The following is a 26,868-nucleotide window of genomic DNA, read 5'->3' as shown; positions in this document are numbered from 1 at the left end:
TCATCGTCATTGCAGTAACGAAAAGTTTGAATGAAAGCGGCATTTACTATCTGAAAATGTCTTCGGTTAGTCATCTGCCTAGTAAGAGGTTGCTTCAAGGTGTGTACGTTAGCGTTGGAGCAACCCTGTATCACAGCGTCCCATCTTTGCCTTCATAGTGTAGACGTATTCCAGTTTCCCTCCGATAGAGTGTTGTTTCCTAAGCTGCATGTGGCATAGTTTGCAAGTCTGGTGCAAGTGTCACCATTTATCACTTTCAGCTTCCTCTTCCTCCTCTCCATTTACTTCATCCATGTCAGTATCTTCTCCCTCATTTCCTATCGTCCTCCGACTCACTAGCCACATCACTCTCCTCTCCATTGTATCCATAGTCATCCTTCCTCCCGGTACTTGATACTGACCAAAGATATTTCTATTACTTTCCTTCTCTCTCTCTCTCTCTCTCTTCTCTCTGTCTGTCTGTCTGTCTCCCTCTCTTATGTTTACAAAATTTGATGCCAGCTAGGTTTGAACACGGGCAATCCATATGAATGGATTCCCAGACGAGCGCCATACGACTGATATACATAAATAATAGATTCATCCTTTCCACCAGTAGATCTAGGTTTGATAGTTTACGAATATTCAGTGTTTTAACCAGTATGTGGTTAGGTTTGATTATAAATGTTAGAGGGAGTCGGATGATCTTCAAAAAGAGAAGTACCGTAACTTGTTCAACTGTTCAGTGATGCAGTGTGTGTCAGACCCGCCAACAACAATCAGTCTCAATATAAAACGATATAGGATGATAAGGCCTTCAGATATACCCAGCTCAACTGCAAGAGTGCGAACAATACCTAACAGAAACCCAGATATTAGAAATTTTTGAAGTAGCGATTACTATTACTCTATGTAAACAATGCGTTGGGGTCGATTGTTACCCCGCTAGACACGTATAAGAATAACTGAGTTGTTTTCCTCTTTGGAGAGTGGGGGTACAAAATAACCCCACTGCGATAAAAAAAAAAGTCATTTTGAAATGTGACCACCGGTCAAAAAGATACATTACCACTTGCGATTTGCTTTGCATATCAATCTGTCAAAATGAATTTTTGAGTAATACTGGGTTTCAAAGAGATCTTCTCACTAGAAGTACTCTAAAATGCGAAAAATACAACCCCTAGGGTACGAAATGACCCCAGGCATAAGGATAGGGTTAAATATTGAGACAAACTATGATAAAATGAAGTAAGATGACGAAAAGAAATAGAAACAACCACAAATGAACAGCTATTTCTGTGCCGGTAAAAATGTATCACATGGGTATCTAGTTTTGTTTTGAGCATAAACGACGAAGAAAGTTAAAGCATTAACATTTTTTAGAAAGACAGGGCGATCAGATTGATTTTAGTATCCTGAAAGCCTTGAGTTAAGCAGTTTTGGCCCATTCTGCGGTTTAAGTTAGCGTGTTAAGTTATGACTGATCTTTTGCCCCGGCTTTAGGCAAGCCAGTTGGGGACTAGTGCATGCCCCACAGCTACCAAGGGTGAATAGGCTTAAGACTACAGCAGTAAAAAGGTTAAGACAACAGAGAGAGAGAGAGATAATGCCAGTGCAAGAAAAAAAGGCAGACATGCCAAATATAAAGGAAGGAGAAAGGGGGAAAGATAGACAGACTAATCAACAGATAGACAGTACAAATAGATGGACAAATAGACAAACAGAATAAAGAGAGAAGATACAAGAGAAGCAAAAGGAAATGAGAATAACCCTGAAAAAGGAAGATAACACCAAGATACTCAACATTTGACCATACCATGCACAACAATAAATATCAGATACTACACAAACCATCTAATCACTCCAACTTCTATAAACAATGGAAAATACAAAATTATTTTTGTTTGACCCTTTTTGAGCCATACCGACCTCAACCGGTCTTTCTGTCATGTTGCCATACTAGCTTTTACAGGCTTTCCAGCTGTAAAGCCATAGGCCTACTGACTCTAGTTTTAGATGCTGACGTCCTAGGTTTTGGTAAGTGAAATTTCAATTGTAATACGTCACTTAGATAAAAAATAAAGGTAAGTTTTTTTCTTGCTGCATCCCATGAAACTGAAAAACACAGAAATAATTCGGTTCTGGGAAGCCATCAGCTGGCCGTCATTTTGGTTCTGCTGTGCTGACCTGCCGACCATTTATGGTGATTTATGGTGCAAAGAGGGTTAAACAAAAACTGTGAAAATTGTGAACCTGTTCCTCCAGCTGTTTCCTCTTTTCCTCTTCCTCTTTCTGCTTCTTGAATTTTTCATTCTCATTCTTGGCATCAATCATGGCTGTGAGGACATTGTCGAAGGAGCCAAAAAAGTCGTCCGGCTGGGTTAACTTTGGGTCCTCACAGAAGGCTTTGAGAGTTTTCTCATACTTTAGAAAGACAAATAAAAGAGTCATGAACAAAAGGAAAGTCCAAACGGGGAATCAGGCTTACTCTGCTCACCTCTCTAGCCTCAACAGCACAAAGTCTGCTTCGACTATTACGGCACCCAGGAAATAACAGTTCACAAGAGAGTGACAAAGATACAAAAGAAGTAGAGGAAAAAATGACTATAGTAAGGATGAAAAAAGAAAATGCAGCAGTTCCCCCTATGTTGTTCCGGCACAGTATGAGCATGACATTGATAAATCAGCCCATTTACAATTCTGCTGTGCATAAGAACAGGTTAATATTCCCAACTTAGGGAATGGCCTAAAGACAACTTCAGTCAGTGGCGTACTGCCCTGGTGGGGGGGGGGGGGGGGGTTGGTTTAGGTGGGACAGTTTTAGAAGGGTTTTGTTCTCACTTGTCAGACAGATAAAAAAAAGCGAAAATCAATTCACCTTGCCTTAAAATCTAGAGTCTTCATCATTACCATTCTTAGATATATTTGTAAGTTTAATTCTAATTGCCATTATATATACTTAAGACACCCAGTTGAATAAATCAGTCCCTCAGTGCAATATTATGAGGTGTTGCAAGAGCTGAACACTAGTTCAAGCAATGGATTATTTACTACAAAATTGAATATGAAGAACGGCAAATCTGAAATTTAATAAGCTGAAACAAAATACAAAATCAAACAATTAAATCTTGGCAGTAAGTCCATCAATGGTGAAATCATGCTATTTTCAATGAAATAAAAGATTTTGGAGTTATGTTTAAAAATAAAAATAAAAAAGAAAGTATGTTATAGAGAATTGTGGAAGAAAGCTTACATAAGTCCTTTAATTTGTGAAGAAGCTAAAAGGCTTTCACATTTTTTTGTGACATCTAAACCAGTTTACTGTTATTCATTACTAAAGGCTGCCGGAATAACATTTTCTCTTATTCCCACCGGCCTGAGGGGACTTTTAAAATATTTTACTCCCTCCCCGGGAGGAAATAAAATTTTCTCTTAAATTCCACCCCCCTTGATACGACCAGGAAAAAAAAATCAAAAGCTAAAAGTGACATTTTCCCCCTTAACATGAGCACTCTTGTTTGAATGTGTGTTCAATATTTCCAGACCCAGCATTACATTGTAGAGGCGTACTAGACTCTAGATATAGATCTGGATCTAGCATTTAGATCTGCCAGTGGAAATATGTCTAGAGATCTATTTCTCACCCCAGGTTAGAGGTCGGCCTTCAGCCTGTATTACATTTGATAAAACTAGATCCAGATAGATAGGAAAGATGAGAAGTGACCCAGCCCGGGTGGGAATAACAAAAAAAATTATTCCCTCCCCGGGTGGGTATACTCATTTCCTTAATAAAAGCAAATACTCAAGATAAAATGTATATTACGAAAGGCTTCCTAAAAAAACCAATGTTTTATGCAAAAATATATACTTTTAAACAATTCATCAAGATTGGATTTTCTTTGATAGAATATTTCACTTAAAATGTTTTTTCCACAAAACTTTTAATTAATAACCCCCTTCTTTTTGCACGTCAAATCAGCATTTTATCATAAAATGCTATAGATCTATGTGTCATGATGTGGTGGAATCAGGCACTCGTCAATTTTTCGGCATGTGGATTTATTAGTGTTGCCTTAAAGCATGGTCATTTGCCTTGCTTTTGATGAAAGAATTACCCATTTATGTAGAGTACAAGTTGAGATACTTGTGATTCAATGAGGACAGACAGACTATAGCCTGGTTTCAGAGGTAAAATTAGTGATAAAATGGCCGCCAAAGTTTGGTTATTTACAGAGCCTCAAAGTCAGTGGAAACTGACAACGTTCATGTTTTTGTGCCTTTAATCAACGTTTTCGATATAATTCGCACTGAAATGGGTTTTTAAAATAAAAATAGAAGGTGTTAAACTGGAAAACAAAATTTTGATAAAAATCGCCAAACGAGCGGAATAATGTCAATTTCTTTACTTTAATTATCTTGACGAGTTCCTGATTTCACCAAGCTGCCTCACATATGCATAAACTTCAACCTATATTTTTCACAAAACTTGTGAATTTGAAATGTAATTCGACAAATGAAAAACAAAGAAACCAACACTTACCCCAACTAACTATAATTTATTACTTACAAGTTATGCTGGACTTGCTAGAGTGTGTGTGTGTGTGTGTGTGTGTGTGTGTGTGTGTGTGTGTGTGTGTGTGTGTGTGTGTGTGTGAGAGAGAGAGAGAGAGAGAGAGAGACAGAGAGATGTTGAAATGTAAGCCTACTAAGCACAGAGAGCAAAATTTTATAAGAGAAGGAAAATAAAAAATGGTTTCATTCTTTTACAATTGACCTTACCTTACTTTTTCCCCTTGCCTTTTTAACATTTAGAATTTGACTTTTGACAAAATATTACAAAGACCATAGATTAAGAAACTACAATTTGGGATTAGTACATCTCAATAGCTGGCCGATGATGTATAAGCATGCCTGTTGTATTAGTTTTATAGAATGTGTGTTATTTTCTATGCATTCCACTGATAACATGACTTATTCGAGCCTGATATATTTGTATCTCTAATTTTGAATTTTAGTCATTGCAAGAACTGTTTTAAGAAGAAAAATTTTGCTTAGCCTTCAGTCTGTGCCTTTTAAGTCCTTTTTCTTTCATTGTTAGCTTCTGTGAAGCATCTTGAGCTAAAAGTCTATAAAGGAAGGCATTATATAACTTTACTAGCAGAGTACCCGGTTTTGCTCAGGGTCGACGCCTTTAGTGTCACTGCTTCTACTGGTTTATGCCGCGGAGGCATTTTACATCTACATTGCTGTCTAGCCTTTCACAATCACACCTGGCTTCTAGATCTATATTGCTTTAGATTAGGTCTGCCTTGATATATAACTCCTCTCTTGATCTACATTGCATTAGTGTATTGCTGTCTAGCCCTTCACAATCACAAAATACGGGTTTCGCCATACACCATCACAAAAAAGCACTAAGAAAAGCTGCTACACTGTAAAAGGAACACACCGACGTCTTTTTAGCTTTAGTAGAGGTTTTACGGCGCTGGCAACTGCATAAGGTCATATGAAGATTAGAGGTGTTACAAGAGAGTAACAAACATAAAAAAGAAGAAGGGGAGATAAAGACGATAGATGTTTAATAGGAAAGAAGAAGCAGAGCACATCAAAGCACCCGACAACCACCCTCTCACCGATGTCTTAAAAAATCACAGAGGCAGTGTCTATAGCTTGTTCACTTTCCTCTGACAGAGTAAAAAAAAATTCTAGCTCATTGACACATTTACCTATGCCAACGGAACTTTGCATGGCACTTCTACACGCTACCGACCAAACAAAAATATTTTTTCCAAAAATCTCGACCCAGTAATAAAAAAGTTTTTCTCTTTGGGCACTATATTAAAAATAACTCTTTGGATGCATAAACAGGATCATGTCTCAACGTACTACAGGTGAGATTCGAAAATTACTCTCCCGGTCTCTTAAATTGTGTTTCTTAGGCAAACGTAAAAGAGCAACAATGAACTTCTGTTGTGAAGGAGAGCTACACAGATTTGTTTCATTTCTCAGTAGAATAATCACAAAAGGCCAAAGAAGGACAGGGACTTTTACCCAAACATATTTTTCTAAATTCAGGAAATGAATAAATAAAAAATCGGGCTCCGTCACGGGGACCTATCTATCTTTTTGCAGGTACTTGCCAACTTTCAACTCTGTAGCTTTCGTAGTTTTATGGGATAAGTGACACATGTGTATCCAAGTTGCCAAATATATAATAGATGCCAATACTAGAATTATCATTAGGCCTACTATTATGTACGTCATGGACACCAAAACAGTAGGCAGAAGACAGAACACTCACCTTTTGCTTCATCTCTGTACAAGATTCCTCCACAGAGCAAAAGTTGTAAGCAGCTACTGTGCAAAAGTCCTTCATGACAGTGACAAACTTGTCTCGTGAACTCACTGACAACTTGTTCTCAAAGAAGTCTACTTCCTGGATCAGGGAGACATTTTGAAGTTCATGAAATGGCATGAACTGTTGAAGGATTACCAAGTTCTATCTGACTTCCTTGATACATTTGCTCAGCAAAAGGTAAGTGACCAAACAAAGGGACAACCATGCAAATTTTAAAAAGTAGGCTTATAGATTTGGTAGAGGAATGACCAATAAAAGAAATGGACTGACGCATGTAAAAAACCCAGTGAACTCATTTTTTAACCAGGCTTGACCTTTAATGGAAAGTAACAATACAATTTTCTCTAAATGTAAAAGAAGAACATCTACTAATTTAAAGGTCAATCATGCAGGCCTAGATTACACTACTCACAGACAATAACAGACCAGATTGAGATAAACAAGTAGGCTAGGTGAGGAATAGAAGGACTTTTCAGTTACCTACTCAGATACACTAAATGAACGCTACCGCTAGAGTGTGCGTGAGCACATTCATGAGCCTTTGCCAATAGGAGGGTTTTTTCATATACCTTACAAAATCCTTTCTATTCCAATAAAAATGGTGCTACAGCTTTGAAATGTGTATATGTTGTGCTTAATTTGACGTTTCAGCTATGGGTGCAGAGAAATAGCAGTCGGGCCATCAGAAAAAATCGTACAAATATTTTTAGTTCTGAAATTGATGCATTTTTTGGTCGATAAGTTCAGCAATGAAATAATTGCTGAGAAACTCGTCCTTCTACACTTTTGCTACTACAGTAGTCTCCACCTGGGATCCCGGTGCTCGGGAGCAAGGAAATGCGGGATCTTAGGCGAACCGGGATCTTAACCGACGAACCCAGGGAAGAATCTATGGTGGCCCATGCTAAGGCTCACAATCGATAAAATGGTCTCCCTCTACTCTAAAATGAACTGACCTGACCGCTTGGTGGGTTTATGACGTATGGCGAGCAAAGAGTGGTTAACTTTGATGGCCTATCACAGTGCATAGTGGGATGAGGTGCGCCATTTTCACTTATTATCCTATCATGAGTCTCAAGATCTACGCTTATCCAGTTGCCCCTCCCCCTTACCTGTCGAAAATTTATAGCTTTCCATCTCTAACCGAGCCCCCCTCCCCCCCCAACCGCCTTTGTCGTTACACACCATTACGTTGTGAACACACCAATTAAAATTCAGTCTGCCACGCTAATTCGGGAGTAGAGACAACTTCTGCTATGGTCAGGGAAGAGTTCTCAGTTCAATGTGATCCCGCCTGGAGCGAACGTGTGGGCCCTACTCACCCAGCGAGTGATGTAAGTTTAGGGGGAGAGCTCAGGTGTGAGTGCGATGTTCGGGGAAAACAAACGTGTTGGTCAGTTCACACCCCGATGTGATCCCGTCTGGGGCATACATTTATCGCTTCATCGAGTTTTACAATGTGTATATGATCACATTCGCGATAGTGGCTGATCTTCGACGCGACGGACAGTTTATTGATCTCAACTTTTCACTCTTGGTTGATCGGCTGTCCCACTCGCGTTTTTGTTCCGCATATTATGATCTGAAATGCGGGATCTTAGCCGAAGGTAGACTTTCAGAGTGAATCAGAGCGGGATCTTACTGGTGAATTTTGTATAGTAAAAAATTTGTTTTCTTAAAACAGCGGGATCTTAAGCGAACCGGGATCGTAAGCGGTGGGATCTTAGGCGGAGACTACTGTATAACTACATTATTTGTGGTGCTATATCATGAATAATGATATCTGTAGCTGTTTTTTCTTTGTGAGCCTTCTAGATTTTCATTTTCGAGCATAACTCGCGTAGTCATTTCGCAAGGCAATTTCGATTCCCAGTGACTACATTTCTCTCTGCCATTTTGGGGCACAAGCATAATATTGTTCAATGTTTACTCTCTGCCCTGACTGATTCCGAGGCTGTGAACGTGCATAATTTTGCAGTAAAAGGAAATCCTGAAGCGCCTTGTACTCTGTCATCATATGTTAGGTTCGAAAGAACCAATCACAAAATTTGTGCGATGCAAGATGACTTGAAGAATAACGATGGATGAGACAAATTCATTTAAGTTTTCTTATGTCATCATCAAATCTTAACATGTTATGTTCGAAAAAAGCTGTTATGTCCGAAAAATGTCCCATTTAATTAAAAACCAAGTAATGATTAATATCACACTGTGTTCCAATGGTCAAGTAGTGGTAAATCTAGAAGCGACCACGCATGCTTGGCTTGGCTTGACGTCAACGAGAGGGGAAAATTTGATGTAAATTGCTGACATGTTCTAAAATAATGACAAACTTTTATCCATTATGTGTCATCGTGGTTATGTTCGAAAGATATTTGACATTTTGCAGAGATTCATAATAAAATTTGAATAAAGTGGCATTTTTTCCATCATCAACATGCATTGTGAGTCAAATTGAACCTTCTGAATCTTTGTGAGCCAAAATTTTCATAAGAGAAATTATGACATATAAATGGAAAGTTTTTCATTTCTTTCAGACATAGAATCTAACTATGATGACACAAATGCAAACACAACGACATACAGAATTTCTCTTTTTCTGGGATCCTTATAATTTTATATGCTCTTCATGCATATGTTTGATAATTAAGACTATGCCCCCACGGGACGCCAATCGGGGATGGTAAGAAATCATCCCTTTTCCCCACGGGACGCTGATCGGCAACAGTGTGATATAGCATGTACCGCACCTGTATTCTGGTCTGTGGGGATAAGTGCTGTGCGCTCTGCGCACTGCGTGGGTGAAAAGTGTTAAAGCAATAAGAAAACTGTTTAAAATAATTTTTTATTTTCAAATTCTAAAAAATGTGTCATCATAGTTATGTCTGAAAGAATATGACTTGATGTTATGCAACATCAATTAGGCCGACACAGCTTAGCATGCCATCTGTAGGTCTGTAAATACATGTTTTTGTAAGAGGAGATATACATGAATAGAAAAATTAAAGTAAAAATGAAATATTAAAAACTATCATCAACCCTCTGTGCTACATTTTAGGTACTCACCTATTGGCGAAAGCTCACACACACACACACACACACATACACACACACAAACACATGCACACTCACTCACAAATACACATGCAGACAAATACATCCATAACGGAGATACAGATATGCCTTTCAAAAAAGTCAGTTGTGTAACATACAGAAGCAACAATCTAAGACTCACCTTTTCAATACCTTGCAAACCTTTTCGAAGATTTGTTATTTCTTTTTCAAGGTCCGTGAAGCTGCAGAGAAAAAGGTAGTTGAAAAACTTCTTGATGCTATCTCATCTGTCTAGGTGCAAGTACCAGTAGTAAAATAAATTATGCTGTTTCATTAAAGGTAAACAAGTTCTCTTGAAATCTTCCGAAAAATTTGTTGGCACTGAACAAAAGTTAAAATAAAAATCCCCAAGGAAAGGCTATTCACAAACTTCATAGATGTATGCTAAGACAATGTTTAGTTTTAGAGAAAGAAAAATGAAATTCCAAAGCTAAAAAGTTTATTCCGAGATAAATAAAAAGTAACAATTTCAGTGACATCACAATGGATGTACACAAAATGCTCCATTGTTTTAGAAATACAACCCCTTTCATCTCTCTGAAAATGAGAAGGCCGATAGAACAGAGGTGACCAGCCAAGGAAGATGTTGTAAAGGGGTATGTTATCAACAGGTGGACACAATAATCTTCAAAAATTATTGTGATTACTTATTTTCACCTCAACATGAAAGTGGTGTAGATAGTGCTGGTACCAAGGGTAACTATGCTCTTATGGAGGACGACATGAAGCCACCCTCTCTTCCACATAAAAGAAACGTATCATGGAAATGGAAAAACCCCCACCAAACACATCAAAGTTTGCAGGGAAAGCAACTCATTCCTTTTAAGTTTTGTTTGGGTAAAGAGAAGCACACTATATATATATATATATAATAATGGTCATTTAGTGCTAAATAAAAGCATGACAAACAGACAGAAACATTAGAGGGAAAAGAACTGTAGTAAGACCTACCAGAGCCCCCCCCCCCCTACTATCAGCATTCTTTTTTATACTCACTTGACTTTAGCAGCTTCATGGATATGAGGGATGTCCTCATCCAGCTTCATTACATCTGGGAACTGAAAATCAATTCAAAGTTAAGCTGTGTAAGTATGTCAGTTGGTTTCAGTCATAAATAATATAGTGTAAAGCGCATAGAGCCTGCTGTTGAGCGGGGATATGCGCTATACAAATGCTATCTATTATTATTATTATTATAGATCCAAACTATTATACTTAATACCCTTAAATTGTGATTCACATATAAGAAAGCCATGCCTTTTTTAACTGATTTTTTGTGGGGCATTTGTCTTCAGGATACAGTGATCACCTTCAAAACAGAGGGTATCTGGTTCGATTCAGGTCTATAAACAGAAAACAGAAAACTCTGGATTTCTCACTTTTTTAAAAGACACTCTTAAAGTAGTGCATATTGGGCACCATCGTTCCAACACATCAACAAAATACAATCCTCTACTGCAATACACAAACCACTTTGGTTTTTCCTAATTGCTCTCTCTGCCCTTTTTAACCATCTATCTCTCTCTCTTTCTCTCTCTCTCTCTCTCTCTCTCTCTCTCTCTCTCTCTCTCTCTCTCTCTCTCTCTAGCTTTAGCACTCTCTTTCTTTTTTGAACTCTCTCACACATGTGACCCTCCCGATCAAAATCAGTCATATGAAGGAAATTTCAAAATTTAGTTTCAGTATAATCCGCTTATATTGACATGCTTTGTGGAGTGGATTTCATGTCGATATATAAAAATGTCGATAAATGAAAATATAAAGCCAAAGAGGAAAAAAAGGTTGCTTCCCTTGATTCTTTCACAATTACACAGTGAAACTAACAAGAAGCAGAGGGGAGGGGTTTGGGGAGGGGGTTTCGAATGCATGGGTGTCAGTTTTTGAACAGGCAGACCTCGCAGTCCAACCGCGAGGGGCTCCGCTTTCCACTGCGATTCTCTAGCTCCGAATACTTGGAAAAACAAACAAATTATGCTATTGTAATGACAAAAAAGCTTAAGTTTTTCAAGGTGTACAGCATTTGAATTATCTAGATTTCACAGAAACCACGCGCTAGGGAAGTCTGCGAATCGGTTTACGTGACATGTTTACGCTTTCTAATTATATGTTTGCAATAGCACTATATATAAACAAACGAGCACACATACATGTACACATACACGTACACACACATGCACACACAAATACACACATATACTCACACATACACAAACATATATGCACATACATACACATAGACCACCTCAGTGGCCTCTTGGTAAGGAGTCCACCTTGGGAGATCAAGCAGAAGATCAATCTTTAAAAACCCCCACTAAAACACAATAAAAACGAACTTTTAATGTCAATCGAAGTGTAAAACTGAAAGATCAACAGCCCATAACCGAGCTAGCAGGGCACCCTTACACAGTCAGCTGTTTACGTAAACAACCTTAAGGCGGGCTAGGAGTTACCATTCTTACTTCGTTTAACCAATCAAAGCTCTCAGTCGTTCATAGTGACGTTGCATTGTTTATATTTCAGAGACCATTCATGCTCGAAAAGGGGTCTAAATCTAAAAATAGGGGCGAATGAAGGACGTTGAAGCAATGTGGCCATGAGGTAATGGTTCTATAAATTAAATAATCTCACAGCTACACACCAGCAGGTCAAATGTTCGAAAGGGTTTGAGGTCCAAATTCCTTTATCTTGTCACCCAAGCCCACAACAAACCACACACACCTCCAAAATAAATCAAAATAAAATATTAATGGTCAATTATAGTTGTTTATTTTGATCTTAAAAGAAGCAAAAGACATTAAACTTTCAATAGATCCCCCCCCCCCAAAAAAAAATTCAAGGAAAGTCACTTTTTAGCCTTTCGAGCCTTGTAGCGCCAAATAGCACATTGCGTCTTACGACTGATTATGACCGGGGCGGACAAACACACACACACACACACACACTCACATACAGCAGCACAAAAACATGATATGGTAATTTCTTTGCTCACCTTCTTATCAGCAATGTCCACCAAGTAGTGCATGAGAGTCATGTTCTTGTTGGTACTGGCTTTAGTGTCCACCATCTTACCCAGACTGGAGATCTTAAAGCCCAGAGCAGAGCCCCGCTGACCTTTGTTCATGAAATTGCCCAAAGCCAACACAAGTTCCAGAAGCTTCTTCAGTTTGCGACTACGGAACACTTCCTTGCTGGCTTCCATGATGGCTAATGATGGAGTCAGAAAGAAAACAGTCACTACGAATTTACAGCAACAAATATTTGTACATGGTTATTAAAGGGACCTCCTTAATTCACCATGACTGTCTAGGACATTTCTAGGTTGGTATAAGAACAGTAAAGTAGGATTAAGACCCATCATCTGAGATATCTTAAGATAAGATAAGAAAACATAACATTTTATTAATATTTTATGTACACAGAAATTTGCCGCAGCATGGTAAATACATACAAACCCATACACACATCAACACACGCACACACTTACATACACACCCACACAAATAGTCATTGGATGGACATAAAAAATAATATCAATCTTACACAGAATTTGTGCTCATACTTAAGTTTAACTACCCGATTACACAAAATATCGTACAGAAGGTGGGGTGCTGCCATTAAGTCTTTAATTTATAAAGTCAAGCAGAGGGAAGAAAAAAAGAAGGAAAGAAGTCATGGAGGAAATTTTTTTTTTAAAAAGGAAAAAGGTCACTGAGGACACACCAATGGACAATTCTGCCACGGTGAAGATACACCATAGGAAATTTCTACCAGAGAGATTTCTGTTGATGAGAGGACATACCACAAGACATTTCTACCACAGAGAGGACACACAAAGGGACATTTCTAATTTTGAAGCCAAACATAGATATTTATGTATACATGTGCAAGCTATTTTGCCACAGAGGGTGCTAGTGATTGGATACTCAGTGAAATCAGATGTGTCCTTGTGCAAGGCACAATAACCCTAGCTGAAACAGGACCCTGCACAGTGGTAAGGAGCAATGACAGGTTTCTAAAATTGAAAGTATTAGTGTGGTCTTGTGCATTATGTGATGCTGATGTAACCTTGAACGTACATTGAATATACTTCGTATTTTGCCATTGCAACCCCAAAGTTCCATAGGGTCAATAAAACTGGGTTTTTTAAAATTACAACTTTTTATCACATCTTCTGCTGGAAAGTAGAGTCTGTTATTTCCCCAAACCCATACAATACAGAGAAAAGTAGAAATAAATAAAAGTAAAACCTACTCGTGAGTAGATTTTATTATTTCTACACTTCACAGGAAAAAATTAAAATGATGAAAGTATCAAAACCAAAACTGAGAAAGCAAACAGAATAGTAAAGTATATCTTTTATAATCACCATCAATTTTCAGTTTGCAGTCAACCCTTCTTTCCTGAAATTTCTTTTTAAAGTAGAGAGCTTTGAGTCTCTCTTCATAGTGTAGAATTCTGGGAATAAAAAAACATTAGAAAGACAATAAACTAAAATCTAATTGCAAACATTTACTGAATAATCACTTCAGAATATTTGCTTTTTATTAAGGAGACAATGACATAAAAGGAAAAATTTCAGAAATAAAGTGTATAAAACAAACATATACTGAACACCAAAAGAAATGAAAAATATTTTTCAGATAAAAATTAGTATATGCCCTTGAGGTGTTCAGGTCTCTTGAATGTAGTCTGTGAGTGCTGAGTAAGAAGTACTCATCTTAAGCTCACAATGTCAATGAAAAGTTTGTGCTTTTAGCCCTGTATGATTGAAAACAGAGGTGAGTGAATTTTTTTTTTTCGTGAGTAGTGTTCGTGGCATATCAGGGTATAAAAAGACACACCGCTACGCTTTGGTCTGTGAAGCAATAACCATCAAGACAATACCATGACTGAGCGCTGCAGATTGAGAGAGAGCCATTCGGCGTTTACAAGCTGGGGACAGCTGTACTGACGTTGCTATTGCATTTCATATGTCCCTTTCAACAGTTTGTAGGCTGTGGACGTTGTCAAAACAACTGGCAGCACCCAAGACTTGGCCACGGGTCACATCCGCACGCCAAGATCGACTGATTATGCGCCATCATCACCGAGACAGCTTCCAGTCTGCAGCCTAAACAGCAAGGGGGACAATTGGAAGCTACGAACGACCGATATCCGGCCAGACCATGCGGCGGCGACTTCAGACCCGAGGACTCCGGTGCCATTGTCCTGCGGTCGACCCAGTCCTCACTATCCGCCACAGCCAACAGAGGTTAGCCTGGGTCCAGCATCAGCTTCATTGGACATGGATGCAATGGAGAAACATTCTTTTCTCTGACCGGAGTCAATTCTGCATCAGCAACGCGGATGGAAGAGTCAGAATCTGGAGGGGGAGGAATGGTGAACGCTACGCAGACCTCAACATGATGGAAGCCGAAGCCTGGGGTTGCCCTAGTGTCATGATCTGGGCTGCCATTGGACTGAATTACATAATCAGCCCTGACGTCTTCCGAAACCTCGGACGCAGGGGTGGCAATGGAATCAACGCCCAATGTTACATCAACATGGTGCTTTGGCCAGCGGTCCTACCCTACGTCCAGCAACACCACCACTTGGTGTTCCAGCATGACAATGCGCGCCCGCACACTGCACAGCGACTGTGGCATTCTTGCAGTAGAACAACATGGCCAGCACTCAGCCCTGACTGTAACCCAATCGAACACTTATGGGACCATCTCCAGCGACAACAAAACAACATTCAACCACGGCCAGCCACTGCGGCACAACTGGAGCAGAACATGCAACAGGCATGGGGCAACATCCAGCTAGCCACCGTCAACAGACTGATGCACTCTATGCCCAGACGGTGTCAAGCTGTTGTTGGTGCCCAAGGAGGGCATACAAGATATTTAAATGTACCAAATGGACTATGCGTGTTGTGCATCCCTGTGTTGAAGATTACTGTGACATTAATGAGTCGAGAAAAAATACCAATCGAAGATGTTCGTCCGCGCTAAATGAAAATCACATTTTCGAACGTAAAACATCTAAAAAAAAAAATCACACAACTGTTTAACAATTTCAATAAAAATAACCTTTTATACACCAGAAATCCATTTGCGTTTCTTTTGTTGCTTACTTGCGTTTCTTTTGGTGTTCAGTATAGTATTTTGTTATTTGCTACACACCTTTTTAACACATAATATATTATCGACTGATCTGTATTAGATCAGTTGAATATTGAAAAAACATTTGAAAGATATTATTAGCTTTGATCATCCATAAAGTGCACAACAGTGCCTACTGGCAACACAGACATAAATAGTATTGGTTGACTTGATATATAGACCTACTTTCAATAAAATTCAAGGGTGAATGTTCATGAGATAGTGTGTGTGTGTGAATTGGAGCATATCAAGGTTTGAGCTCTGAAGAAGAAGATCAAAACAATAAAGGTTATTCTGTATTGAGAAAAACAATCAAGCACAGAAGGGAATAGGAAAAAAGTATAAACAGACAGTAGAGGTATAAACAGACAGTAGAGGCCTCCAATTCCTCCCTTCTGTGTGTGTGTGTGTGTGTATATGCATGAGAATCTATCCTTGCTTCTGTAAATGCAATTGCAGTTGAATATATGTGACAGAGTAGAACTTACTTGCTCATCTCATAGAGGAAACGGTCTGCTCTGGCCATGTTGTCAATCTCATGTGTGTACTCAGACAGGAGCTGAACCTCCTCTGATGTTGGTACAAACTTGAGCAACTAAGACAAAAAGAGTCATTCAGGGTCACGGAAAGAGATTTCATAACAACTCTGAATTGAAATCTTATTTTGCTTACACAAAACTTTTGCCATACAGTACAAGTAAATCCTGACTATTAAGATGTGTCTAATGGTAAAATCTGTGTCGCATCCAACACAGAATGGTTTCTCATCTCCCTGAAGGAGGTATTTATGTGTCAGGGAGGTGTGTCCGAAGCTTAACGAGTAAAAATGACTTCGTCTCTTCTGGAGACGCCTGAAGGTTTCGTGGACCCAGTTTGGGCATGACGATGTGAAGTTTGTTGTTAATTTGTGTCTCCCAACGTGTCTCCCACAGACTGAAGGTGTAATTTTTTACCTTATTTTTAAAGTCAGTCTGTGGGAGAGTGTTTGTCATTGATCCCAACAGAAGGGACAAGGATTCCTTCGCCAGGAGATCCACCTGCTCGTTTCCTCGGATGCCCACATGGCTAGGAAGCCATGTGAACACGATATTTTTCCCGGTTTCAGTCAAAGCATATATTTTTTGTTGTAAACTAATTATTTTTGGGAGTATGAGTGTGCAGTTTATGAGTGAGGTGATGCAAGACAGAGAGTCAGATGGATAAGGAAAGATGTATTAGGGGAATTTTCTAAGGAGTCTCCTCTGTTTTGTACTGTTAGAAGATAGGGTGGTGGTGCCCACAGCAGAGCCCGATTTAGAGCCATCTGTGAAGATTAGCACTGTACCGGGGTATTTTTCTATAAATTTTGTATTCTGCTTTAAATCTGTTGGTGTTTGTGCTTGCTTAGTTGTGTGAGGAGCTGTAAGTCTACTTTCACCTTGGTGAGGTGCCAAGGAGGGAGGTGGGGAAAAAGAAATTGTTCGATGTCTTATTTGGAAAAGTGTATGTTTTTTAAGTCCGCAAAGACTCTGAAACCATTTTCATTTGCCCTCTTTTCAACTTTACCATTTGGCAGTGTGATAATTATATAACTAATAAAAGATCTCAGCTAGATCTCTCAGTTTTAACACAGTGATAAGATCTTAGTTTTAAAGAATCTTCATAAATCTTATCAGACAGCTGAGTGGGGGGAAGAAATTACATCACGAGATTTTCTACATTTTTAAGTTAAGCAAGTCAAGCCTTTCTCCTATGCAACACAATTTGGAATTTAAAGGCTATGAAAGCTTTTTTCCATCTGAAATATCAAGCAAATAAATATTCCCACAAAATCTACAAAGGAAAATCGAGAATATAATAGAAAATACTAGGAGGTGAAATACTTTTAACAGCTGAAAAAGAAGCAAACTGTAAAAGGCTAAGCCTATTTTAAAATTCAAATAGTCCTACCTGCTCCACCATGTCTTTGGGCAGGTCCTCTCCTTCGTCTACATTCATTATAGCCTTTGCCAGTTCCTCATTGGTCAGTTTCAGCTTGGACAGCAGTATGGTACAATTCTGGCTCCGCCTTCCATCAATGACCGTGAGGACCTGACTCTTTGTTTTAGTAGTGTTTTTCTGGTCCTCCTCTCCCTCGTCCGTCGCAGGTCGTTGATATGCTGAGAATGTCTTCTGGAAGTCATCAAGGTCAAGGCTGTTGTAGATCTGAAAAATGAAAAACACTTGGTTAAACATTACAGGCTAGTCATGCAGACAACAAAGATTCCAATCTGTTAGTGTAAACAAGTTGTTTTGAGAAAATCTGATGCTCTGCAGCCTATCCATCATGGTCATTGGCACAGGGTCTTGCCTCAAATAATTTTAAATATATTGAAGAAAGCAAATAAAAGAAGAAGGAGTCATATTATTAAAGTTGTGAAGGTACTGGAACCCAATGTCAGTACCGTGGGTGATGTACCTTTGGAACTAACCTGGGTGGGCCGCCCACGCACAAGTTCTCCACAACCTATCCACATCAAGCTCATTTTGTATTACTAGTATTTTTCAGATGAGAAAGCAATAGGCGTTTGACGGCCACTGCCACCTGTGTCAAAGCAGAGACTGGCCAAGTCTGTTTTCGGCAACGTAGTCTGTTTAATCTAGGACCAACTTATAATTGAAAGCACATTATTATCATTGACACAAAAAAGCTGGAGACCATTCACAACTTTGAACATCTGAGAACCATAATATCGGATGAAGGCTCCAAGCCCGAAGTACTCTTCAGGAAAGCCCAAATCACAGCTGTAGTGACTAAACTAAAAGTCATTTGGAATGACAAGAACATCGCCATCAGCTCCAAGATCAGACTGATGTGTTCCCTGGTCATGTCCACATTTACATATGCATGAGAAACAAAGACCATAGACCATAACTTCTCAGCATCTCATATAGACATCACATAATTAATATTAATGGTAATAATAATAGTTGTATTATATAGCGCGTATCCACACTCCATCTCATTTAGGCCACCAGACTCATCACAAATAGATGATAAGGATTTCATACTGTTGCAGTTGTGTTTGTAGCTAAAAAACCTAAACGCAAAGATATGGCTATTATCCAAAGAAAAGAAACAGAATTACGATAGAAGAACATAGACATAATATATGGAAAATAATGATATAGAACATGAGACTAACATAGCAGGCCACTATCTATGGGAAAAAAGCAGGTCAGAGAACGCCTTTCACTCACAAGGAAAAGTTCACATTGAATACATAAACACACCTTAGAATGATTGACGTCATTCCATACTGTCCCTGAAATTTGATTCTGAGGAAGAGAGGAAAGAATGTTTTAAGAACTTAAATGTTTTGAAAAGCAATATTTTTATTTCAATCCCAAATTACTCCAGGTAACATCTCACAGAAATTAACTTTGAGTGTTAACATATGACATTTGCACTAAACAGATTGATGTCCAATTATTCAGGCTGAATAGAAAAGGTAGTCTATTTCATGGAGGTACAGGTGCCAATACATCATAAACAAAGCTTACCTGAGCAACAATTCAATGAAAACCTGGAGAATGCTTGCTGAACACCTTTGCTGAAGAAATAAAAGATAACTGTAACCTTTGGAAATACAGTCGAACCTGCCCTGACGGCCACCTCTATAAGACGACCACCCGTACAAACGGCCGCTTTTCATTCCCCCCCCTTGCGTTTTTAAAATATAATTTAACTGTGTAAAACGGGCACCTGTCCAATGTGGCCGCGGCCACCATATTTTAACACACAACCCCTATCACACTAAGCAATAACATCTGTCTTAGACGGCCACCTTAGTGACTCCATTACGTTTTGTCATAAATTGTGCATTCGCTCATGGCGTTGTGGGCGAGCCATCACAAACTAATCACCTGTCTTTGTTGTTAGGTAGTCCCTCCAACCGATCATGTTGCGTAGGCCCCTCCCACTGTTGACCAATAGGTACCAATTTTCAGCTGCTGGTGAGGTTAGCGTGTGATCCCCCATACCCCATAAGCCCCGCCCAGAACTCATACACAAATCGTAAGAGAGATGAGTGGTCACTGTTTACCCAGTCTGTAACAAAGTACATGTAACAATATGAACTTGCGACAGAAGCATCGCTCGTTCTCCGAGTGGTGGCGACCCATGAGTTTGTTTTAACATGGCACTTTCATTAGTCTTCCTCGTCTGATACATTTGTTTTATTGTCACCCTTGCACAAAATCAGCGACAAAATAAAACTTACAAACAAAATACAAACCAACAACAACAACAACAACAACAACGAGATCAACAACAATGCGGCCACTTTCGATTGGGGCCTCAGAATGATGGGAATCGTTTGCTTTCTTCATCTTGATCAGTCCTGCCTAAGACGGCCACTTGTCTTATGTGGCCACTTTTCTCCTTCACAATGGGTGGCCTTCTTACATAGGTTTGACTGTATTTGGGACCTTCTAGAACAATGTATGACCTTTTTCCTTCCTCATCAGAGACAGTTCAACTCTACTTCATCCAGATCTGCCTGACACGGTTGTATGCACCTTTATTCTTATTGTTTCTTCTTTTGCCTGGAACGCGCTAGAATCCAGTAATGACATCATTTTCTTGGACCAAATGTTCAAAGAGAAAAAAAAAAGTGTCCTCACCTCTGGTAGCTTGGTCCAGTTGAAGGATTTCATTGGCACGTTTGGTTTAGGGTTTCCTTTCAGTTTGGCTGTAAGAGCTGAGTTGACTCCGTTGACACCTGGGTATGAAAATGACAATAACAAAATTTCAAAGACCTAACAGCTGGAAGTTGTCCTGTTCGTCTCCAACAGTAATAAAAATTTTTAGTTCTTGAACTTGCCCTCTCTCTGTATTCCTTTCACCTTTCTTCCCAAGGCAGAAAGTCAATTTTTGTACCTTCAGGTAATGATTGTAAGGAAAAGTTGCCTCCTCCAGTTACAAGAGCAACATTTTAACTATAGTAAAAACAATGCTCAGTTGTGTTTGAGGGGGTAATTATTAATAAAAATAAATAGTATTTATGTTGCGCATTTCCATTTTCTAAAAAATGCTCCTTGTGCATTACACAAAAAAAGACATCACATTTTAAAAATTCATCGACATGTGCGTATGTAAAACACAGTATTAAACATATATGTATGTTTATGTATATCAGTGTTGTTACTAATGTCTTTGCTGCTGACTTAGTTAAATAATTTCTTACACTGCCAATTTTTTAAAGCTGAAAATAGATATTTTTGCTGAGCTGGCTAATTTGGGAGGACATAGAAATATCATAATTCAACTGAACCCCTAGGTTTTTAAGACTTTTTTTTGAACGAATAGTATGGTTATTGATATCAATTTATAGTTCTGGGAGATTTCTAATGGATTTTGTGTTTCCACTCAACAGTACTTCCGTCTTGTCATCATTAAGTTTCAATTTATTATTTGTCATCCATATTTTTAATTCCCAAATACATTGCTCAGTGGAGTCGACTAAAAGTGATATTTGATCCAAATCAATAGTGTCATCGGCATAAAGATGGTAATTCATGCCATATTGTCTTAAAATATCAGCAATAGGTTGTGTGTACATTGTAAACAAGGTCCAAGAACAGACCCCTTGGGAACACCAAATCTAAGCAAAACATTATCAGAACACATGCTTCCAACCACAACTGTTTGTGTTCGATCTTTAAAATATGACTCAAACCATCACAGGACAGTACCCTTTACACCAAATGTAGTATTTAGTCTCTCAAGTAAAATGTCATGATCAATGGTATCAAAGGCAGCTGAAAGGTCCAAAAGAGTAAGAAGACATACCTTTCTTTCCTCAATATCTTTTAAAATATCAGTACAGACCTTAAGTAATGATGTCTTAATTGGTACTACGGTGCGCCTTGTACGCTGACTAATAAACTTCGCTGAGATTATTTGCTTAGATTTGCTGTAAGAGTCTATTAGAAACAACTTTTTCCAGAATTTTGGGTAAGAATAATATATTTGAAACTGGTCTAAAAATTGTTTGTCCTTTTCATCAAGTCCAGCTTTTTTCAAAAGGGGTTTAACATGTGCTGTCTTAAAATAATTTGGTACTGTGCCTGTGAGGAGAGAATCATTTACAATTTGGACGATGTGTGGAAGAAGTTCATGTTAACATTTTTTTTTAAAGGTTGGTGGGCATGGGATCTAAGGTGTAAGTTTTTGATGGACTATCTAATACTATCTTTTTGATTTCTTCTTCCGTTGCTGGAGTGAAATAATCAATGACTAACCCCCTAAACTAATGGTATGAGGTCTGTCTCAGAATACAGTTTCCCTGTATGCTGTCCTCACATATAATCATAAATCACCTTGTATTTGGTATAAGCAGAAAGCTTATTCAAATACTTATTCAACTTAGGAACCATCAAGTTCAAGACATTTCTCCATTTGATGTACCCAGCGGTCAAAGACAGTGGTCAGAGATTGTTTGTCCAGGGTCCCGAGTGCTTTTCTCATAGCCTCATGAATCTGGTCTTCGTCCTCAAATCGAAGACCTCGCAGCATTTCTTTCACCTTGGGGAAGAGGTGGAAGTTGCATGGGGCGAGATCGGGCGAAGAGGGCTGGTGTTCCAATTATTCCCATGAGTAGCCCTCAAGAAGCTCGTTCACAACTCTGAACTTGAGAACAGACCCGTTGTTATGATGCAAGATGACGCTTTCTTCAAGCAAAGCGGGTTTATTTTCCGGATTGCAGGTCTCAACTAGTCTGTCTTTGAGGATGAACCTGTAGTAGTCACCATTGACAGTTACGCCAGGTGTGAGTAGCCAGCTCAGTATGATGCTACTCATGTCGAAAAAACCCCAATGTGCATTACCTTTCTCTCCTCATGTTTTCTGTGTGCGCTTCATCTTTCAAGTCAGACCTCCCACCTTCAACCTCCCTGATCCATTTACTTACAGTTTGAATTGATGGGGCATTATTCCTTATTACTTTGTATAGATCACCATGGGTCTCAACTGCAGACTTGTCAAAAAGAGTTGAAAATTTGATTACAGCTCGGACATCGCAGCATGAGAAGGCAGCACCAATGTTTTGCTCAGCCATTTCCCTAGGATTTGCCTTGGACAAAGTGCACTATAACACTACACTTGACACGTCACAGCTCTATGACCCGTTCAAAAATGCACTTGCAATTTGACGTTGACATTTCTTAGACAGGATGTCATGACATCACAAAATTTAGTGGCTGTTGGTTGCACACTTTTGATTTTATGGTGTTATGGCAAGCTACTCCAACATTTTGTATTACTTCTTGCAAAAAAACTTCTAGAAACTGAAACTGTTATAATCAAGAGAGATTATGGAGCAGCCTGTCAGACGCTCAACACAACTACGCAGCTTATTGAAAGAATGAAAGCACATTAACACAATAACTGTTCTTCAAAGCAACAGACAGACAGAAACAGATGTTGAACAGAAAAGAAGTAGGACCATTCAACCAAGGGCTTATTTCGATTAATTATTTGAATATATATATTTTTTCATCTGCAAGTGTGCACACTGCTCTCAAGACTGTGAGAGGGAGACAGATGGAAATAAGAGGAAACGGAAGAGAAGCAGTTAATGAACAGTGAGTACATGAGAGAGAGAGAGAGAGCAAGAGAGAGAGAGAGAGAGAGAGAGAGAGAGAGAGAGAGAGAGAGAGAGAGAGAGAGAGAAGAAAAACAGAAAAGATGTCAAATCTATGCAGAGAAATGAACCCATCAAGCCCAAACGGCCGCTCCCAGCAGTCGGTGAGATGCACACAGATGTAATAATTATAAGGAGTTTCTCATCGAAACAACTATGAATGCGAATAACACTTTGTACAAAGCTTCTCTGATGAAAGCTTCACTACTTAGTCTAAATGTCCATTCTGTCTTGAGTACAAGCACATGTTGTGAAAATGGATTAGCCGAGTTGTAAAAAGAAAAACTCAGCCCCATAAAACAGTGGAAATCAATTCCAGGGTCAGCAAAGTCCAAAGACTGTACTCAAAAGAAATTGGACACCCCCTACTTCTGTGTATTATTCTATATACAGAGACGGAATTGAGTTTTCTTGATTGGAGTATTTGACACACTAAATGTACAAGCCAAGGTGAACAAAATCAATTCAATTAAAACAGTGATTTACCTTACATGCCTGTTCTAGCAAGAAATGTTGAAAACCAAAAGTCACAAATTCAGTAAGGCATGTATCCGCCAGTCGATGACAGCAGAGCATAATCAAGAGAGATTATGGAGCAGCCTGTCAGACGCTCAACACAACTAAGCAGCTTATTGAAAAGAATGAACTAGTCGTCAGAAAAACTGTTGAAGGTTATTGTTCCACATATTGACCAGTGTTTCTTGGAATTGTTGTGACGTTTTTGGCAGAGAATTCATGGTAGCAATCTGTCAGCCCAAATGATCCCAGCAATACTCAATAACGTTCATGTCAGGCAAAATGGCTGGCCAAGGATTCAAGACGAAAACGTCGTTTTCTCTTCAGAATTCTTGATTTGCAAGTGCATGATGTGCGGATATATCGTCATGTCGGAAAATCATGTTCGGGCCACGATCACACAGAAAGGGAAGAAGATGAGGCTGCATAATTTGGTCAATGTACCTTCGGATAGTAATATTTTTCTGAACCACAACAAGCTGTGTTCGATGGTTAGCTGTAATGGCTCCCCATACCATGACTCCACATTTGTTGTTGGCTGCACTTACACACTGTGGCATGTATCTTTCAGGGTTCCTTCTGTAGACCTTTATCCTACTGTCATGATGCTTAAGCTGAAAACGAGATTCGTCTGAACAAATAACTCAATCCCATTGCATTTGTGTCCATCTTCGGTGCAACTGAGCCCACACAAGGCTAATTTGGCGGTGATGAGGAAGAAGGCGAAGTCATTTGGCGGAACACCTTGCAACGATCGATTCTATAAGCCTTTAATCTCCAAACCACAGTGAGTCGACTTATTCTCTGTAATCCAAGAAATTCTCTGGCTGTACGTGAAGCAGTCCTGAAACTGTCCCAAAGATGCGCCATCCTTATGAAACGATTTTCAGCAGCTGTTGTACTCTTCAGTCGACCAGTTCATGACCTGTTTTTCATTGTTCCAGTTACTTGACAACATCTTCCAAGTGCTTGGATTGTACCCAGCTTTACATTGAAAATCCTTGCTACAGCGGAAACGCTTGCATTGACTTTGAGCATTCCAATTGTCTGATTTCTCTGATCATCGCTCAAACGGGGCGTTATAACTTAAAGACAAAATGTAAAAAATAACTTTAAAGCAGATTTTTGTTTACTTAGACCTACTCTCCATGACTGCATTAAATAAAACTTGCTTGTGCCGAAAATTTGTGAAAAAGAGCACATTTCTGGTTTTCACCCTGTGTACCTTAAGCCGCTAAAGTTAAAGTAAGACTCAAACACTGAATTTTTTGTTTTGAGCGATTTTTAAAATTGTAGAAACTCTAACAAATCAAAATTCAAGTGTATGCTTTAGCAAACTAAAAAAAAACTGCAGAGTTTTTTTTATGATCGCCTGTATATAATAGAGGGAATTCCTTATTTTGAAAAAAACATTTTGTACCAAAAAAGATCTGCACATTCTCAAGATCAGCTTAGATTCCTTCCAGAGAGTATGCTTATCGAGAATCTACCAAAAAGCATGCTTGTCAAGAACATATATCAAAGAGCATGCTGGTCAAGATCTTACCAAATTTGGAAGGGAGTGAAGGAGCTCCTGGTGCAGGGGGAGGAGGTGGAGGGGCAGGCACACCAGGGGGTGGAGGTGGAGGAGGAGGAGGTGGTGGGGCGCTCTGTCTGATGGTCCCTTCAATGCTGGAAATGATGGAAGATGCGGCAGTGGAGAGTCCAACCTTGGCATCATCAGGGAGACTGCCACTCTGTACCAAATGCTGGAGCTTCTGTTTCTCCCCTCTCTCTGTGTCCAGCTGGAAGACAAGCAACAAAATGCCTGGGTACAGGGTCATGCATGAATATCAAACAATAATACATGTGAGTAGAAAATTTATTTCCAAATCTTCTATATATATATATATTTCTTAATTCTTCATTCATTTGTGGTTGTTACGATGTATGATACAAGTTTCTAGCTTCATTGGGATGTGTTTTATGACTGTTTTTCTGACATTACCTTTTGTCAGTTTAGCAAAGCAAAAATAATTTGAGACTGAGGGACCACGTAGTTCAGAAATAATTAACCGCTGGAAGGGTTAAGTATATTTAAAAAGAAAAAAACAGTATATATGAGCACACACATATGAGACCATGTAGGTGTGTATGTGCACATGTGTGTGTGTATGAATGTGTATGTGCGTGAGTGAGTGCTTGCACGTGCAACTGTTGGTGGTGTATGTGAGAGAGTGGGTGCATGTGTTTTTGTGTCTTTGCCGGTATGTTCAAGTCTTTGTATTTGTGTATGCACATGCTTGAGCATCTCTACACATATATTTGTGAAAGTCCGTCACTTTGGCCCCCTAAAACTTCCGAACCACTTAACTTTTGAATTTGAAAAGATTAATGGTGGTTCAGAATCATTTAAAGGGTGCACAGTTTTATTGAAGAGCCTGAAGTCACTGTAGTTTAATTTTCAGTTTTCATTAGTTTCGTTTAGATCTATTCTCGGGAAAGTCTGACAGCTAAAACGCCATTGTAAACAATTGAGGTTTCTGTTCACTACCTGTGCGCAGTGTTGTTTGGAGAGTGTAAATCTAGACCTTCTGATTTTTTGCATCTCTCAAGATTTATTGCTCCATTCCAGTACTAGAGTGTAAATATAGTAGGAAAATGACTTTCAGTTGATGTTAAAGCACCGACCATTCCTTTCATCGAAAGGGGGCCAAGCTAGTATATACATATTTATCATATCTCTGTGTATTCCTGCTGGCTGACCTGTGATCTGATCTCCTCTACTCGAGAGAGAAGATCCTGTAGTTGTTGTCTTGTCTCTGCATGGGCTGACACCTCTTTCTCCAACTTGGTTTTCATCATATTCATTGTGGACATCAGATCTTCCTGTTACCAGAACAGATGATATAAATGTACTACAAGTAGTCAAACATTGCCTTTACCATGTTCTTATGAATAAATGGGTTGTGGATAACAAAGAAACAGCCTACTTTATCAGAGTAAACAACGAACAGAGAGGACAAAGATGTATTCAGTCCTCTGCCATTATTTTTAAAAGTACAGTATATGCAGCTTTTACACTTTTACTGGAGAGCCAAAAAACTGAATG

At 39.0% G+C, this 26,868-nt stretch overlaps 1 protein-coding gene across 1 annotated transcript in view; it reads right to left on the bottom strand.

The window, feature by feature from the left end:
• Window positions 1-26,868, bottom strand: part of LOC101846734 (disheveled-associated activator of morphogenesis 1) — a gene marked incomplete in the record, with an annotated part of 124,790 nt that overhangs the window by 6,150 nt on the left and 91,772 nt on the right. Inside the window, 12 exon segments of the mRNA XM_035969944.1 lie at window positions 2,233-2,403; window positions 6,281-6,415; window positions 9,573-9,633; window positions 10,448-10,509; window positions 12,441-12,655; window positions 13,818-13,906; window positions 16,086-16,192; window positions 17,527-17,781; window positions 18,850-18,894; window positions 20,242-20,339; window positions 25,324-25,561; window positions 26,523-26,645. Coding sequence (XP_035825837.1) covers window positions 2,233-2,403; window positions 6,281-6,415; window positions 9,573-9,633; window positions 10,448-10,509; window positions 12,441-12,655; window positions 13,818-13,906; window positions 16,086-16,192; window positions 17,527-17,781; window positions 18,850-18,894; window positions 20,242-20,339; window positions 25,324-25,561; window positions 26,523-26,645 — 1,599 coding nt within the window.

This window comes from Aplysia californica, unplaced genomic scaffold (genome assembly GCF_000002075.1).
Source record: "Aplysia californica isolate F4 #8 unplaced genomic scaffold, AplCal3.0 scaffold00199, whole genome shotgun sequence".
NCBI classification, from domain to species: domain Eukaryota; kingdom Metazoa; phylum Mollusca; class Gastropoda; order Aplysiida; family Aplysiidae; genus Aplysia; species Aplysia californica.
This window is presented reverse-complemented; position numbering and strand designations above follow the sequence as displayed.